At 35.4% G+C, this 15,465-nt stretch overlaps 1 protein-coding gene across 1 annotated transcript; it reads right to left on the reverse strand.

The window, feature by feature from the left end:
- Nucleotides 1-6,100: 6,100 nt before the first annotated feature.
- LOC113298695 (aquaporin TIP1-1) lies at nt 6,101-7,497 on the reverse strand. Its single transcript, XM_026547505.1, has 2 exons — nt 7,023-7,497; nt 6,101-6,693 (listed from the first exon to the last, which is right to left on the reverse strand). Exons 1-2 carry the CDS (start codon nt 7,404-7,406, stop codon nt 6,319-6,321), a joined length of 759 nt encoding a protein of 252 aa, XP_026403290.1. The 5' UTR covers nt 7,407-7,497; the 3' UTR covers nt 6,101-6,318.
- Between the last annotated feature and the right edge of the window lie 7,968 nt (nt 7,498-15,465).

Consider the following 15,465-nt stretch of genomic DNA (forward strand, 5'->3'; position numbering starts at 1 on the left):
TCACGGAACTTGAACTTCCGCCAGTATGCGTACGGATACACATACTTAGTTTTCGGACTTCCAACAACCAACCAGTACGCGTAAGGGTACGCATATCATGGTTCCCGTTTTGGACTTTACAAAAATGTGAATACACACTATGTTTATATCCAATCATGATTACATGTTATAAACCCTAATTTCAATCATTGAAACATTCTTGGAAGACGACAATAGCTGTATCACACTAACTTTTAGCTTCAAAGCAATTTTCAAGTGATCGAATGATCAATACGAAACATTCCGAGTCTACATCAAATGACTGTCTCACAGAAATCATGTAAGATGTTATAAGGCGATTTTCACATGATCATCTTTGAATTTCGTCAAGAATAAAAGATGAACTTGGTTAAAGCGAAAGCTTACCAACACATATTTCGAGAAATAGATAAGTGAGATAAACTCGGCTCGAAATATCAAATGTGTATGATTGAAGTCTATATAGCAATACGACTTTTATCTAAAATAGGAGATAGAATAGATAAACTTTTGAGTGATAAATGAGTTCAACTCTCCATATACCTTTTGTTGATGAAGTTCCACAAGTTCCCTTAAGTAGTTCTTCGTATTCATTCTATGAACTCCGTGAAGTATAAAGCTCAACTACACTTACTATCCTAATCCGTGACTTAGCTATAAGTAGACTAGAAATCAAGATTTATAGTTTTGGCAACTAATAAACTTGACAAACAAGCTTGAGATAACAACACTTGCGAGTTCGATCGAGCAGTGCTCTAACAAGAAGGCTTGGGATAAGGTGGTAGGTTTGTGCATTTCCACAAAAGACAAATAACCTCCTTCATTCCACTCAAAAAACTCATAAAAAAATAGTCTTCCTTAAGGTTTGGGTTGTTCTGAAACATTAGAGCTTTAAGTGGTTCAAGCTTCTCAAAATATTTATCCACAGAATTTAATTGTGATAATTTATTAAAACATCCCATAAAATTTTCATGAACTAGATCTTCAAATCTTTCACAAAGGGAAGTAGAGAAATCAGACCAAGAGATGAAATCTTTACCAGTTTGGAAGTCTTGAAACCAAGATTCAACTTTGCCCTCTAGGTGGATAGAAGCAAACTGTGTTTGCTGCGGTTCTGGCAGTGACTTGAGTTGAAAAAATCTTTCACATCTGCGTACCCATCCTCTAGGATTATCCCCACTAAATTTAGGAAAATCAATTTTTGGGGTTTTGATGTTTGGATCTTGTTGGTGACCTGGGAGAAAGGTATTATGAGATTGACCTGATTGGACAGAGAAGGGTGGTGTTGGTGGTGTGGGTAGTGTGGATCTGATTAGATGAGTCATCAAGGTAGTAAATTGTTGTTTTGATTCCTGTGCTAAATCAATAAGTGTGTTCAGTGATTCTTGCTAATCATTTGTTGTTTCAGCACGAGCTGTACTATCTTTGATATGGAGATTTGTTAATGTCTGCATCATTGTTGTCAGCTACTTGGTGGTAACGTCCAATGCTTTAATAGATGGACCTCCGTTCATTGAAGGATAGAAGAAATATCATCTGGATGATACCAAATGTCAAGAACGTACTTGATCTTGAAAAGACTAAGAGAGTACACAGAGTAGCAGTGAAGAACACATAGAACTTTTTCACTTCTACACTCAACTGATCGCAGCCTCAGATTCATATTTATCATTCAATACCTCTTCTCTCTACAGTATTTGTCTTTAAATACTAAAGAAACCCTAACAAAATAAATCCTAACTTATTACAGCCCTACACGTGTGTACATTCCTCACGGAAGTAACTCAATAACAAAAATAAATTATTGTAAAAAACGGATTATGGTTTAATGATTTCCAAAACTTAAGGCATGCATTTATTTATTATGGGCAGCCAACCCGGGACATGACATGACCACACCAAATTTTATCTTGGATCTTGATAAAGTGTTTTAGTAGTGCAAAACTATTTGAAAGTGGAACTCGTACCAGTCAGGAGCTTGTATTAATAGATCTTGAATTGCGCTGTTATGTAATTAGATGATGGGTGAGTATATTTCAAAAAAATTTAAAGGCTTTGTATCAATATTTTTTGATTTCTCTGATGGAATGCGAAGACAAAGTGACAGCAACTGAAACCCTTTTCTTTTGTCTTTTGTGTAGATGAAGATGCGAGTTATAGAGAACTAATCAGTTTGGATAAACCCAACAAAGACTTTTTTTATATTTCGTATTTGTTTACGTGGATAAGAGAAGGACACATCTATCTACCACATTAGCATGCCACGTCAGATCAGCTGTTATTTAGCTGTCAAGGCGCTGGCTATGTAACACGATTGCTAAAAACTATGCAGTTCTAGCTATTTATCCGACTTAAGTAAAATTTGACATCCTTGATGATATTGTGATTCTCCCAACATTGAAGGGATGGGATCTCCATTTATCGCTCACACAACACCGTTTCTAATACCTCATAGCATTCTGCTTCCTCCACACTTACATCTCCACGTCCATTGATGCATTTTGAAAATTGGTGTTCACAATTAAGTAATAGTGAGAATGGTTTTTGCCCGCTCAATCAAAGTGAATTAATCCAATAAACTAGTTGGGTCGACCGACCGGAGAGCCCGAAGGGAGGGAATCTCTTTTATGACCACTTTTTTGTAAATTGAAACCTAACAAAAATGTTCAATTACATAAAAAGATGTGGAAATTTTATTAATACCCCTCTTTTTCATGGATTTCACAAATACCCTTATCCATCAATAATTATACCCATCGTCTTCTAAAATATAATTCATTTAATTTGGAATCATATAAATACCTTTTCAATATTAATAAAAATTTAGATGAAAATCATTTTATTTATTATCTCACATGCTAGTGGTGTTGGTGGTGATGCCAGCGGTGGAGGTGGTGATGCCACCAGATAATTTGGGATCAACTTTTGTTGTTGACACCAGATTTTGGTGTCAACTTGGGTTGTTGACACGTAATCTTGACCTAACTAATTTTCGAGTTTTCAATTTTGGTAACAACTTGGGTTCTTGACAAAAGATATGATATCAATTTTGGTTGTTGACATCAAAATTTGGTGTCAACTTCGGTTGTTGATACAAAAATCTGGATCAACTTCGGTTGTTGTTACAAAAATCTGGACCTAACTTATTTCTAAATTTTCAATTTTGTTATCAACTTTGCGGCAACGGTGGTGGATTTGGAGGCGATGGTGGTCGCGATGGAGTGATTGTAGTGGCAGCGGTGACGATGAGTGGTGGAGTTGTGATGGTGGAATGTTGATGATGGTTGTGACGTGGTGGTGGCGGTGGCGATGGTTGTGGAGTGGTGGTGGTGGTGAATTGTCGTCGGTGGAGTTTGAGGCGGTGATGGAGTGATCGAGATAGAAAATTATTGTTTTTTGAAATAAAGAAAAATATCACGTGGAATAGATTACCATAATAATTTATTTCTAAATGGATAAAGTTTATATATAAGAGGAGAGGTATATTTATAATGTGATAGGGGTATTTTTGAAGGGTTCCAAATATAAGGGTATTTAATTAATATACCCTCCTTTTAGTCCAATTGCTATGACTCCTCATGTATCCTATTCCTTAGGGGTATAATTGATAACCAAACTTTAATATAACATATCTAAAAATCCGTACATTAGAATTTGACAAATTTTATCTCGTTAGAAGAAGGTTATAAAAAAATCTACGCAATGAGTACAAACAACAATATCAAATTTATAGCTTTTACGAAAAATTCGGAGGTATTTATCATTTTAGGCGTAATTTTAGAAAATCATATGTATATCCATTACGCAAACCAACACAAAGGATACATAATACTTTATGTAGCTATATTTTGGTTTATGCATCGACTAATTTTCCGTTGCAACTAATAAAACGATGTACTTTCCACGTTTCAAGAAAAATGATACTTTCACTTTAGGCACAATTCTCGAAAATTGAATGCATAGCCATTATGCAAACCACCACGAAGGATGCATAACACATAGTGCAACCATATTTTGTTTTATGGATCGACTAATTTTCCGTTTCAAAAAATGTGATACTTTCACATTCCGTTTCAGGAAAAATGATACTTTCATTCCGTTTCAGAAAAAGTGATACTTTCACCCGTTTCGAGAAAAATGATACTTTCGTTTCGTTTTAGAAAAAATGATGCGGACGAAAATAATCGTACACAAACCACATCTTGGTATTCTTTTTTGATCGGTCCTGACACCGTGACAACGGTTGTACTAGTAGTGCCAGTGTTACTAGCTGGTAACATTCGAAAACACGATTAATTTTAAAGAAAAGATGTCAAGATCGAAACGATTTGGTGTTTGGCTTCTTGTACATATTCAGGGACAGGAAATAAATAATTCAGAATCTAAGGGATTCCAATGTTTAGTTGTTTACACCACATTTGAAAGTTATGTTTGAGGATCCAAAAGGTAATGGATGAGTTGATGAATTAAAAACTTTAATGCAGTAAGAGAAACAAAAATGCGGAATGAAGAATAATTTTCTTTCTTATAAGAGCAAGTATTATGGTGGAATACATTCATCTTTCATTTTCCACGCCACCTCAACACTTGGAATCGTGGATGGAAGCGTAAGTGTAATGGTGGAATAATAGAAACGCTATTCTTAATGGAGCTAAAAAAACGCAATTAAGAATGGAGCTAAAAAAACGCTATTAAGAATGAAGCTTTTTTTTCGGCCGTTAAATTTCAACAACTCATTTTAAATCTACGGATAAAAAAAAACGCAATTCTTAATTGTGTTTTTTTAGCTACATTCTTAATTGCATTTAACGCTATTCTTATTGGCGTTTAGATGAATTCCACGAAACCGTGGAACCTTGCTTAGATTTTCTGTGAACGACCCCAACTTAGAAGCTACTAGACTTGACATTCCATGGTTTTCCCACGCTTGGAATAGTTTGGATTCCACCATAAGACTTGCTCTAAACAAGAAAGAGTGGACGTCACTATCTGGAGGAGTAACGGGATCCCAATGAATCACATGGGGTGGTGGTAGCAACAGCAGGAGATCAAAACAATGAAGATCTCCTTCTTTAATGGTTTCGTCACAGTTACTATCTTGTTTTAAAGTCTATGACAGTTTTAGAAATCTGCATTGGTTATTTTGTACCATAACAAGCATGTACAAAAGATCTCAAGAATCCAAAGCGGATTCAAATAGTGATTGCTTTCCTTTGTCTTTATGATTTATTTTTGTTGTGTGTGGATGGGAAAAAGTAAATTGAAGTAAGACGTAAAATGCTAAAATAACCTGAAAAGTATACTTCAAAAGTGATGTGAGTCGACCGTAAACCAACGATCTGAATTTAAAACTTGCCCAACACAAATAGAAAGGTCTAGAGTAGAGACAATATAAAGTGACGGATTTCAAAGGCAAATGGGGAGTAAAAAGACATGAAACTAGAATTACCCAGCAGGTGATATTAGATTATTGATCCAGAAATGCGATTGTTGGGAATGTCTTTTTCTTTTGAAAAGTTATACTACTAATGATTTTGAAAATTCATACACAAGGGCAGAGTATCGCAACTTAGTAGCTTTTGACCGTATCGCAGAAAATTACCTCGAAGACAGATATCCGACTTTTGAAATACTGGATATACACGAGCAACACGATTGGATTTTGGTTATTTACTTTTAACCATGCGCGGGCGGGAGGGTAGAAAGCAGAAGCGTACCTACTCTCGAGTAGTCACTGATTAGGTAGGGCAATCAACTTGATCGACTGCATTTTCACTATGTTTAGGAGGACCCACCACGACTATAACTTTTCTTTTCTTTGTCGGTTTCAATGGGCGGTACTACCTAACACAGTAACACCACTTGCACGTACGTTTTGCTTCGCAACACATGTTGCATGCTCCAACTGAACATACAAACTATGTTGCTCGGTCTCTGTCCATTTTGTAGACCGCTGCATGCGCTTTTCTAGAATTTTTGAGATGACTCAAAACTTCAAATGCAGTTTTTTTTCTTCTTTCTATGTCCTCTAAACTCTAATTTGTTTATCAGAAGCGTTAATGCCAGAAGGGTTGAAGCACTCTGAATCGAAAAAATTACCAATTAAACACGATAAATGAGACATGAAGCACAACATTAAGTTTCAAGAGATTAAACACAAATGGCTCTCATCACATACATGATCATCACGAAGCTTGAAATGAAAAGCGATGGCTTAAAGGAAAAACACAAACCCATTTTAACTAAATAGATACAACAAGTCAACAACGACAATCCCTCTTCTTGATCCAATCATCTTAATTAGTAATCAGTGGAAGGCAATTGTTCATGGGTGTTGTGACCAATGAAACAGAACTCGTACACGAGCCCGGCAAGGCCACCACCAACCAAAGGTCCAGCCCAGTAAACCCAGTGGTTAGTCCAAGTCCAACTGACAACTGCAGGACCGAATGATACAGCTGGGTTCATGGATGCTCCATCGAAAGCTCCACCGGCCAAAATGTTAGCTCCAACAATGAAACCAATGGCAAGGGGTGCAATTGTTCCCAAACTTCCCTTCTTTGGATCAATTGCTGTTGCATATACGGTGTATACAAGACCAAATGTCATTACTATCTCAAATACAAAAGCATTCCATACTGTCACTCCAGACGACAATGCAAAAGCCGATGTAACCTGTAGGGAAAAAAAATGAACAAACATACCTCAGCTAAATTTCAACTGCACTTACAGCAAAAGAACAAACAAAACGCACGTTTTACTACTGGAAAGTCATATTAACCTGACTTTACCGCAAGTCTAAGAAGGTTTGTTAGAGAACTACTATAAACAAATCAGATACATATGATACTAATTAAATTTGAAGTTGGTCTAAAATGTTAGCAACAAAACACTGCAAAAATAAGCTAGTTGGTTGTAGAAAGATCATTTTGTTAGAGATTAGCTTGTTTATTAACATGATTTTGAAACTTTGGTATGTTATGTAGTTTGTAGGTTTGTCTTACCAAGCCACCGGTGGCGAATTTAAGGAGTGCGCAAGCAACGACGGAGCCGAGGAGTTGAGCAATCCAGTAGAGGATACCACGAAGAAGAGTGATATTACCACCAACGAAAGCACCGAAGGTAACAGCAGGGTTAACATGACCACCAGAGATGTTAGCACCAACAGAAACCGCAACAAATAGTCCGAAAGCATGAGCTAATGAGGCAGAAATAAGACCAGCAGGACTACCAGCTCCATCATTGGTAAGCTTGTTGTAGGCCATACCTGAGCCTTCTCCTGCAAAGACAAAAATTAGTGTGCATATGAATTCAGCTAATGCTGCTTTCAGTGCATCAGGATGAGTTGCCTCTTCAGGCCTTCCGATTGCAATATCTCTGATCGGCATCTTACTATGTTTTTGTTTACTGATCACTTACTCTCTCTACAATTATTCTCTATCTAGAATTTCACTAGCTTGCAGGATCTGATTTCCACATCTCTGCTTGTCCAACTTATAGTGAGGAACCATGGCAATGGCAACTGGTTTAACCAGTTAACCAGTCATCAATTATTAGGTTGGGCTGCAGAATGAATTGTTGCTGTTGGTGATAACATATAATTGGTTGAACATAACATTCCATTACCTCAAACATTGGACGGTAGGATCTGTCAAATGTTTTCTCTTCCAACGATCTAAAGGTTTAGATTTAATCGAGGTACGACACCAATCTGCTTGTAATAGTATGCAAACGAGTGATACTATTTCACTTCTTTGTATAATCTGACTGGTTATTGTTCATGTAGACCCATCCAGCTCAAACTTGGCTTCCAAAACAGTCTCGTGCAGACACGCGTACCACATGGATAAGGGCCACGTTAGGTGTCACTATTCCGTGATCATGACCATTTCTGAACTTCATTCTCGAAGGGTCTGAAAAGATTAATGGTGTTTGATTAACAAATTAGATAAACACTTTCTTATCTTCTCCAATATAATTGATTAATGGATATGTTAGTCTAATAAAGCAAATGGAATTTTAAAGGGACAGTGATAGGTATATTTAAGGTATGAAGAATTCTTAAACATATCCAAAACCATTAAAATAAATTGTTGATAATTGATTTATAAAAAACGAAATTAATTTATGATGATGTAAGATTAGGTTCTGTTTAATTGTATCAGTTAGACACTTACCTACACCGGTTATATCATATGTATCATATTTGGTAAGCCCTCGATAATTAAAAGCAAAGAAAAAGAAGAAAAGGCACAAATTTCTTCCTTAACTTTAACTACCTTTTGTAATCAGTCGCAGTAAATAAATACTAATAATTAATGTAGGCCGGTGAAATGAAGTTCAATAATGAAGGGGAAGGTAAAATGTTCTTCAAATAGTGGTTAAAAAGTTTTACTGTAGTATTTTCTTCATCTTCTTTCTTTTTCTTTTCTCAATTTGACTGAGGATCTTCTTTAGAAAGACTAAGCGAAAAGAGCATAAATATTAAATGGTACTCAGTTATAACATCATTTACATATCGAAAGCCATACTTCCAACCACACAACACATTGTTGTACAAACGGAACTGATACTCTGTGTATACATATATCTCATCATCAGACACGTGTATATAGAAAAATACGTGGAAAGCATGCAGGCCGAGACATTAAAATACGATGCACTACGGAACACCAAATAAACCCCAAGGAGTCACTTTATCTCATCCCAAAAGAAGCTAAGATCAACGGTGGAGAGAAAGTTAGCTGACACGGACGTGACAGGGCAGAAGACACTTGTCTGACACGAGCAGGCATCTCAACCACCCTCATTAAACACTCTGAGCAGTATACGTGTCGATCAACCCGTGGAACGAGCGAGGATGTCTCTGCGTGATCAAGTGGCAAACGCAGACCTCTGCGTGATGGACACAAGACACTAGAAGATAAGGTTCCAACGGCCTTCAGAGATGAGTCCCACACTCTAACCCTATAAATACCCCCTCTCCACCAAGAGGAAAGGGGATCGAAAAAATCAGGAAGGGAAGGGGAGAGATTACGAGTGTAAGTTAATCCTTTAGAAGAGAAAATACATGTAAACCCAAAAGTCATTCGACTACTCTTGTAACCGTGAAGAACATAGTGAAACAACAAACCCCGTGGATGTAGGCCTTAGTGCTGAACCACGTAAACCTCGGTCTTGTTTACATTTCAGCACTTTATATCTATCTAACCCCATGGATCTTTACTTGTACGCTTTGCTTTCTTTGTTTTTACCTATATCCCGTGCGCAAACGCCCCGCATGGAGTTGTTAGATGAGGCTGTGATAAACCCGAAGGTTTTGAGCCAAGGAATCAACACTAAGATATCATCATCACAAATCACTCTAGATTACGATGATTGGTTGTGAGCATTCGGATGCCTTCGTGATTTGTGTGTTCACATACTCCATTCAGTAGGGTGAGTACAACAGTGATCATGTGATTTGTGAACGTATATTCAGTAAGGTCCAAACATTGTACTGCCTTTGAGTGTCGACCTATTGATACTTGTTCACTTTTAGCATTGTTGCATCAAATTTAAAGGAGTTGGTCATTATACCCTTTTGAAACAAATAATAATGTGAACCAACGCATGATATCTATTTAAAGCAATCATGTTAAAGGACGGCGGATTCCATTAGAGGGGTGACAGTGAATAGGACAAAAAAGGGTCACTACACGGTAATTTGAAGTGTCCCTTATAAAAACTGAAAATGATTAATTAACCCTTACATAATTTAGTGTTAATAATCTAGTTTAGTTTTGATAATCAAATTGCACTTATATTAACTCTAAAACAAATCAAAATCAGATTTTTAGAGTTAAAAAAAAAAGTTTAGAGGAGAAGAAAAGAAAAACTTTTGTGATATTTGTGAAACCCTATATTTTGATTCACTCAACCAAAATGAGTGATTCCAGTGACAAATTTGAGATGGGTAAATCTCTAAATTAGTTCTCATTAGCTTTTTGTCGCTCAAAATTATCTAAAGTACGTAAAAAAATCGAAACTTTTAAAATTTCAGAAGAACTTACGGTTGGAATTTAGCTCGTTACCAACCGTAACTCGCAGTTACGGTTCCAAAAATATCGAATACTAACCGTAACTGGTTCAATTTGGGGAAAACCCAATCGTAATACCAGTTACGGTTGGTAGAATGACAACATATAGCAACCGTAACAAATTACGGTTGGTAACTAATGAATCGGGATCAACCGTAACTAATCTACGGTTGGTAAGGTTATTTGAGTTACTAGTCGTAACTCAAATACGGTTGATAACAGTGATGCAATTATAAACCGTAAAAAGAAAATGAAACATCCAGGACAAATTACGGTTCGTAACTTAAGTAATGAGACCAATCGTGAGTAATTTACGGTTGCAAAAAAAAATCGTAACTGAACATTTTATCTCAAAATCAAGAACTTACGGTTGGTATTTGAGTTAAATGAACCGTAACATCAACCAAATCTATAGTTACGGTTCCAATTGGAGTTATTACCAACCGTAACTCACATGCAACACAGAAATTTTAATTTCAATTTTGATCCAAAACCCTAATTTTTGATACAAAACTAACTTAAATCATACACAATAAACTAAACCCTAACTGGGTTTTTCGAAATATAGTTTTCAATCAACGATTATCAATTTTTCAAATCGAGGATGATGAAAATTTCAATTTTAGTGGAGGAGGAGAAGAGAAGAGATCTGATTTCATTAGGTTAATTAGTCCATTTAAGGTGAAAAGGATAATCTAGTCAATTTACACCCCAATAAGACATCCCATAACCAACTAAAGGGACATTGTTATCACACTTACCGTTCCTTTAACAGGATTGATTTAAAGGGGTTGGTTATTATAGCCAATTTGGACATGTAACTATATTGTCTAACTCCGTTTTAAATGATAATTAAGTTCTTTCTTTGTCAAAAAAAAAAACAACAACATGATATCTATCTATAACATCTAACTCCCACTCGTGGAGCTCATATGATCCTTATATGAAGATGATTTTGATAAATCTAGCTGATACTCCTAGAAAGAAGTGGTAAAGCTTGCCCAATATGTCGAATCCAAGTAGTTACCGCTAGTCATGTTTTTGTTTTCCTTCCATTATAAATTTAGTAGTTGATGAGTTTCGAACCTAGATATTGGTTATCAACACTCACCTCAACTTCAAAGAAGTATGTATCTATGGTACAAATCTTTGTCATAACATAACTTGGAAGATTAACTCAGTTTGAAGTGTCACCAATGATATCACAAGGACTTGATGGAGTGACAGGGAGAAATGGGATGGGAAGATGGATAGCATGCCATACCATGCCTGAGTGAGTCATGGACCTTATCTCATCATCCTCATCTACTTTTTCATATATGAAGAAGATTGCTATGTTCATTTGGTTGGGACCCGTAAAGCAACACTCACGTTTTTGACAACCTGGCTTCTGATTGATCTGATCACGGCCCTACTCTGTCTCTCCAAGACAAGGACCAGTACCATCAATAGTTCTTTCTTTTGGTTAATTTTCTCATCTATCAAAATACCTTTGAGGAATCAACGTGATACACTGATACTTGTCCCCTGCGATTTCAAATTTTTACCATGTAATTTACTAGCAGTTCTCTTTTGCTAGTCTTTATAACAAGTTCCCTTTGAGTTTAGATCTCTCGATTAAACATGTTTTGACCAACAGAATCAGACAACAGCATACTCTTTAGGTTGGCTTCATTTAAGCTATCCTGCATGGTTTCGGGTGACCTTTGAATTATTTTATTTTCTTTTTTTGTCCTGGTAAAAGTGGTGGTTCATCCAAATATAAGTATATGCAACCTAAAGTTAGATTCCATCCAAATTCGGCAACAATTTTTTTAAGCTTATTGTAGGGGCGTCATGGTTTATTAGAGGATGGCACTGTGATAGTGATGTCCCTTTAATTGGTTAGGGGATATCCTAAAAGGATGTAAATTGACTAGATGACCCTTTTCACCTTAAATCAATCAAAATCAAATCAATTTTTTTTCATCTTCTTCTTCATCTTCTCTTCTCCTCCATCAACCGTAACCTCCACTAAAACTGAAAATTTCATCGTCGTCGATTAATCGGCGATTTGAAAAATGTTTGAAAAAATCCAGTTAGGGTTTAGTTTATCGTGTTGGATTTAAGTTAATTTTATATCAAAAATTAGGATTTTGTATGAAAATTGAAATTGAAATTTCTGGTTGCATGTGAGTTACGGTTGGTCATAACTCAAATACGAATTGTAACTGTAGATTGGGTTGATGTTACGGTTGGTTTTAACTCAAATACCAACCGTAAGTTCTTAGTTTTGAGAAATATGTTCAGTTACGGTTTGTATTTGCATCATATTTATCAACTGTAATTGAGTTACGGTTTGTTACTCAAACAACCATACCAACCGTAGGGTAGTTACGGTTGGTCTCGATTCATTAGTTACCAACCGTAATTTAGTTACGGTTGTTGTCCAAATTTAATTACCAACCGTAACTGGTTTTATGATTGGATCTTCCCCAAATTTAACCAGTTACGTTTGGTATTCGATAACTTACGAACCGTAACTAAGAGTTACGGTTGGTCACGAGCAAAATTGCAACCGTAAGTTCTTCTGAAAATTTAAAAGTTTTGATTTTGTTACGTACTTTGGATAATTTTGAGCGAGAAAAAGCTAATGGAAACTAATTTAGAAATATACTGGGTCACTGGAATCACTCATTTTGGTTGAGTGAATCAAAATCTAGGGTTTCACAAATGTCACAAAAGTTTTTCTTTATCTTCTCCTCTGAACTTTTTTTTGTTTTAACTCTAAAAATCTGATTTTATTTTGATTTTGAGTTTATACAAGTGGAATTAATCATTAACACTAAACTTGATTATCATCACTAAACTAGGTTATCAATAATGAGGGTTAATTTGTCATTTCCATATTTTTTTATAAGGGACACCTTGAATGATCATGTAATAACCTTTTTGTCCTATTAGAATGCCGTCCCTCTAATAAACCATACCGCCCCTATAATAAGCTTGTAATCAAAGACCGCCCAAGAGTGAAAAGGTAGTTAGTGGGGGATTCAACTTCCTTTTAGTTTTATTTTCTCTAATTTATTTATTTATAAACAAAAGAATTTATTACAAACGAAAAGAAAAATAGAAATAGGAAGGGGACGTAAAGCCAAAACCTCCCGAAGAAAGGAGCAGAAGAGAAAAGGAAAATCAAAAAAAAGAAAAGAGAAACAATTACATCAACAAGCTCATCCAAAACATTACATCTGAAAGTTCTTTTTAGGAATTTTTAAATAAATTCCATGTTTTAGTCTGGCACTTTTCTTCCCTCGCAAAACAAAGCAGGTTGAAAACCATCTGATAGGGGAAAAGAAGTATCTTCTACCAGTATATTTTCTATTACCGGTGATGATGAAAATGTTGGATAGCCATCATATTCATTTTCATCAAGATACATAACTAGCCTACTAAATCTATCAGTATCACCATTACTAGTCATGTTTGATAATAAGCTTAAGATAGAGTAAACTTTGATAAATTAAAAGCCTTGGGCCCAACAAAAATTATTATTTTAGCAAAGTTATTAATTTATCGAGTTAAAATTTATCTTATACAAGCCTAGCTGGGATAAGAGAACTTTATTATTTTAGCGTAGTAATTATTATATCAAAATTGATTTATCGAATTTCTACTTACCAGCGAAGGATCCGATGACATGGTGACGCTATTTTTTTTACAAATTCCAAACATCAGTGAATTTAAAGATAATCTTTAGGTGTCATATTCTTCTTATAAACTTCTGCATTCCTACCAAAAATGAGAGTATTCTGAAATATGAAATTTCACCATCCACAAGTTTTAATTTCAACCGTTAATCTTCAACGGCTCATATTCAAAATGGTGGATAATAATCTTATACGTCACGGAATATACCCATTTTTGGTTGGAGTGTAGAGCCTTTAAAGAGGAATATGTCAGCAAAAAATTAGCTTCAAATTCATCGTCATTTGGGTTTTGTAGAAAAGATGGCGTCACCATGTCACGATAATGTCATTATAACCATGTCATTGGATCCAATTAATATATATTGTATTATGTTCTTATATAAATAGAAATACCATAGTTCTATCAGAGAAGAAAATCACAAACCATCTATCGTATCGGAAAAGAAAAACTGTTGAAAAGGAGAGGACACCAAGTACACCACCAACTTTCATTCGGAAACCTGTATGGACAAAACCTTATACAATTGCAAGTATACCAACTTTATGATCCTTGACAATATGTATGTAAAGTTTATATCTCTATCTCTTCTCAATCTGTATGTATAAATTAGGGAGTCCGTGAACCTGATTGCTAAGAAGAGTGCTTATACGACCTCAAAAATCAATGTCCAAGATCAATTTAGTCTTGTATCCAAATAATCAAATCGAAATTCTACCAAGTAATAAACTTGTTATCTATCTTTCAAGATATGAATTCTACAAGAAACAAGTCTCGTAATCTGACTATAATTATAAGAACGTCTCTTCTAAGATTGGATACGTAGTACTTGCGTATATCACAAAATAAAAATAAATAATATAATATGGAAAAGTAAAAATACAAGACACCAGAAGTTTTGTTAACGAGGAAACCGCAACTATAGAAAACCCGGGGACCTCGCCCATATTTGAACACCAAATTGTATTAAGACGCTATAGACACTAGCCTACTACCAGACTTCGGACTGGAATGTAGTTGAGACTGAATCTCTCCAAGCGATTCGGTTATAGTCTCGCTCCTCAAGTCTCTTGAATCTCGCAAGGTTTTATGCAATTGATTCCCTTAGCTGGCGTCCTTTACAACCTAAGAGTTGCTTCAACCTATGTGAAGAATTTTGATACCAATATGCCTCTAACAGATAAGCCTATTTGATTTCCCTTTAGATCAAAGATCAAAGATTGAAAATCTGTTTGCAATAGAAAAAGCTAGCAAACCTCACAATCCGGAACACTTACACTCACTTAGATGAGAAGCCTGGATATTTTACTACCTCTCAAGAATAATCTTCAACTTATCAATTAAGAATATTTATACATATATATATATATATATATATATCTTGAGGAATCACAAAGTCTGGGAAAAAGATAACTTTGCGATTTTTATCTATCTTGCCTGAAAGAGATTACGAGAACCTCGATAACAGAAAAAGCAAGATCAGGGTTCAAAAAATCCTCAAAGCAAAGTATTTTAACCGTATACCTAATTATCTCTCTTATAGGAAACCTAGGACAATAGAGGAAGACTCTAACAATCAACTAGGACACTAATTCATAGTTTATTGGCCAAGGATCAATTTAGTATCAGAGAAAGTCTGATCCATTATTTCTGTTGCAATTATTTTCTTTTTTTTTCTTTA

This window comes from Papaver somniferum, chromosome 7 (assembly GCF_003573695.1).
Source record: "Papaver somniferum cultivar HN1 chromosome 7, ASM357369v1, whole genome shotgun sequence".
In the NCBI taxonomy this organism is placed as follows: domain Eukaryota; kingdom Viridiplantae; phylum Streptophyta; class Magnoliopsida; order Ranunculales; family Papaveraceae; genus Papaver; species Papaver somniferum.

Coding starts and splice junctions, on each gene's coding strand:
- LOC113298695 (XM_026547505.1), bottom strand. CDS start 7,406: ATGCCGATCAGAGATATTGCAATCGGAAGGCCTGAAGAGGCAACTCAT. Junction 6,694..7,022: donor AATTCGCCACCGGTGGCTTG/GTAAGACAAACC, acceptor TTTTCCCTACAG/GTTACATCGGCTTTTGCATT.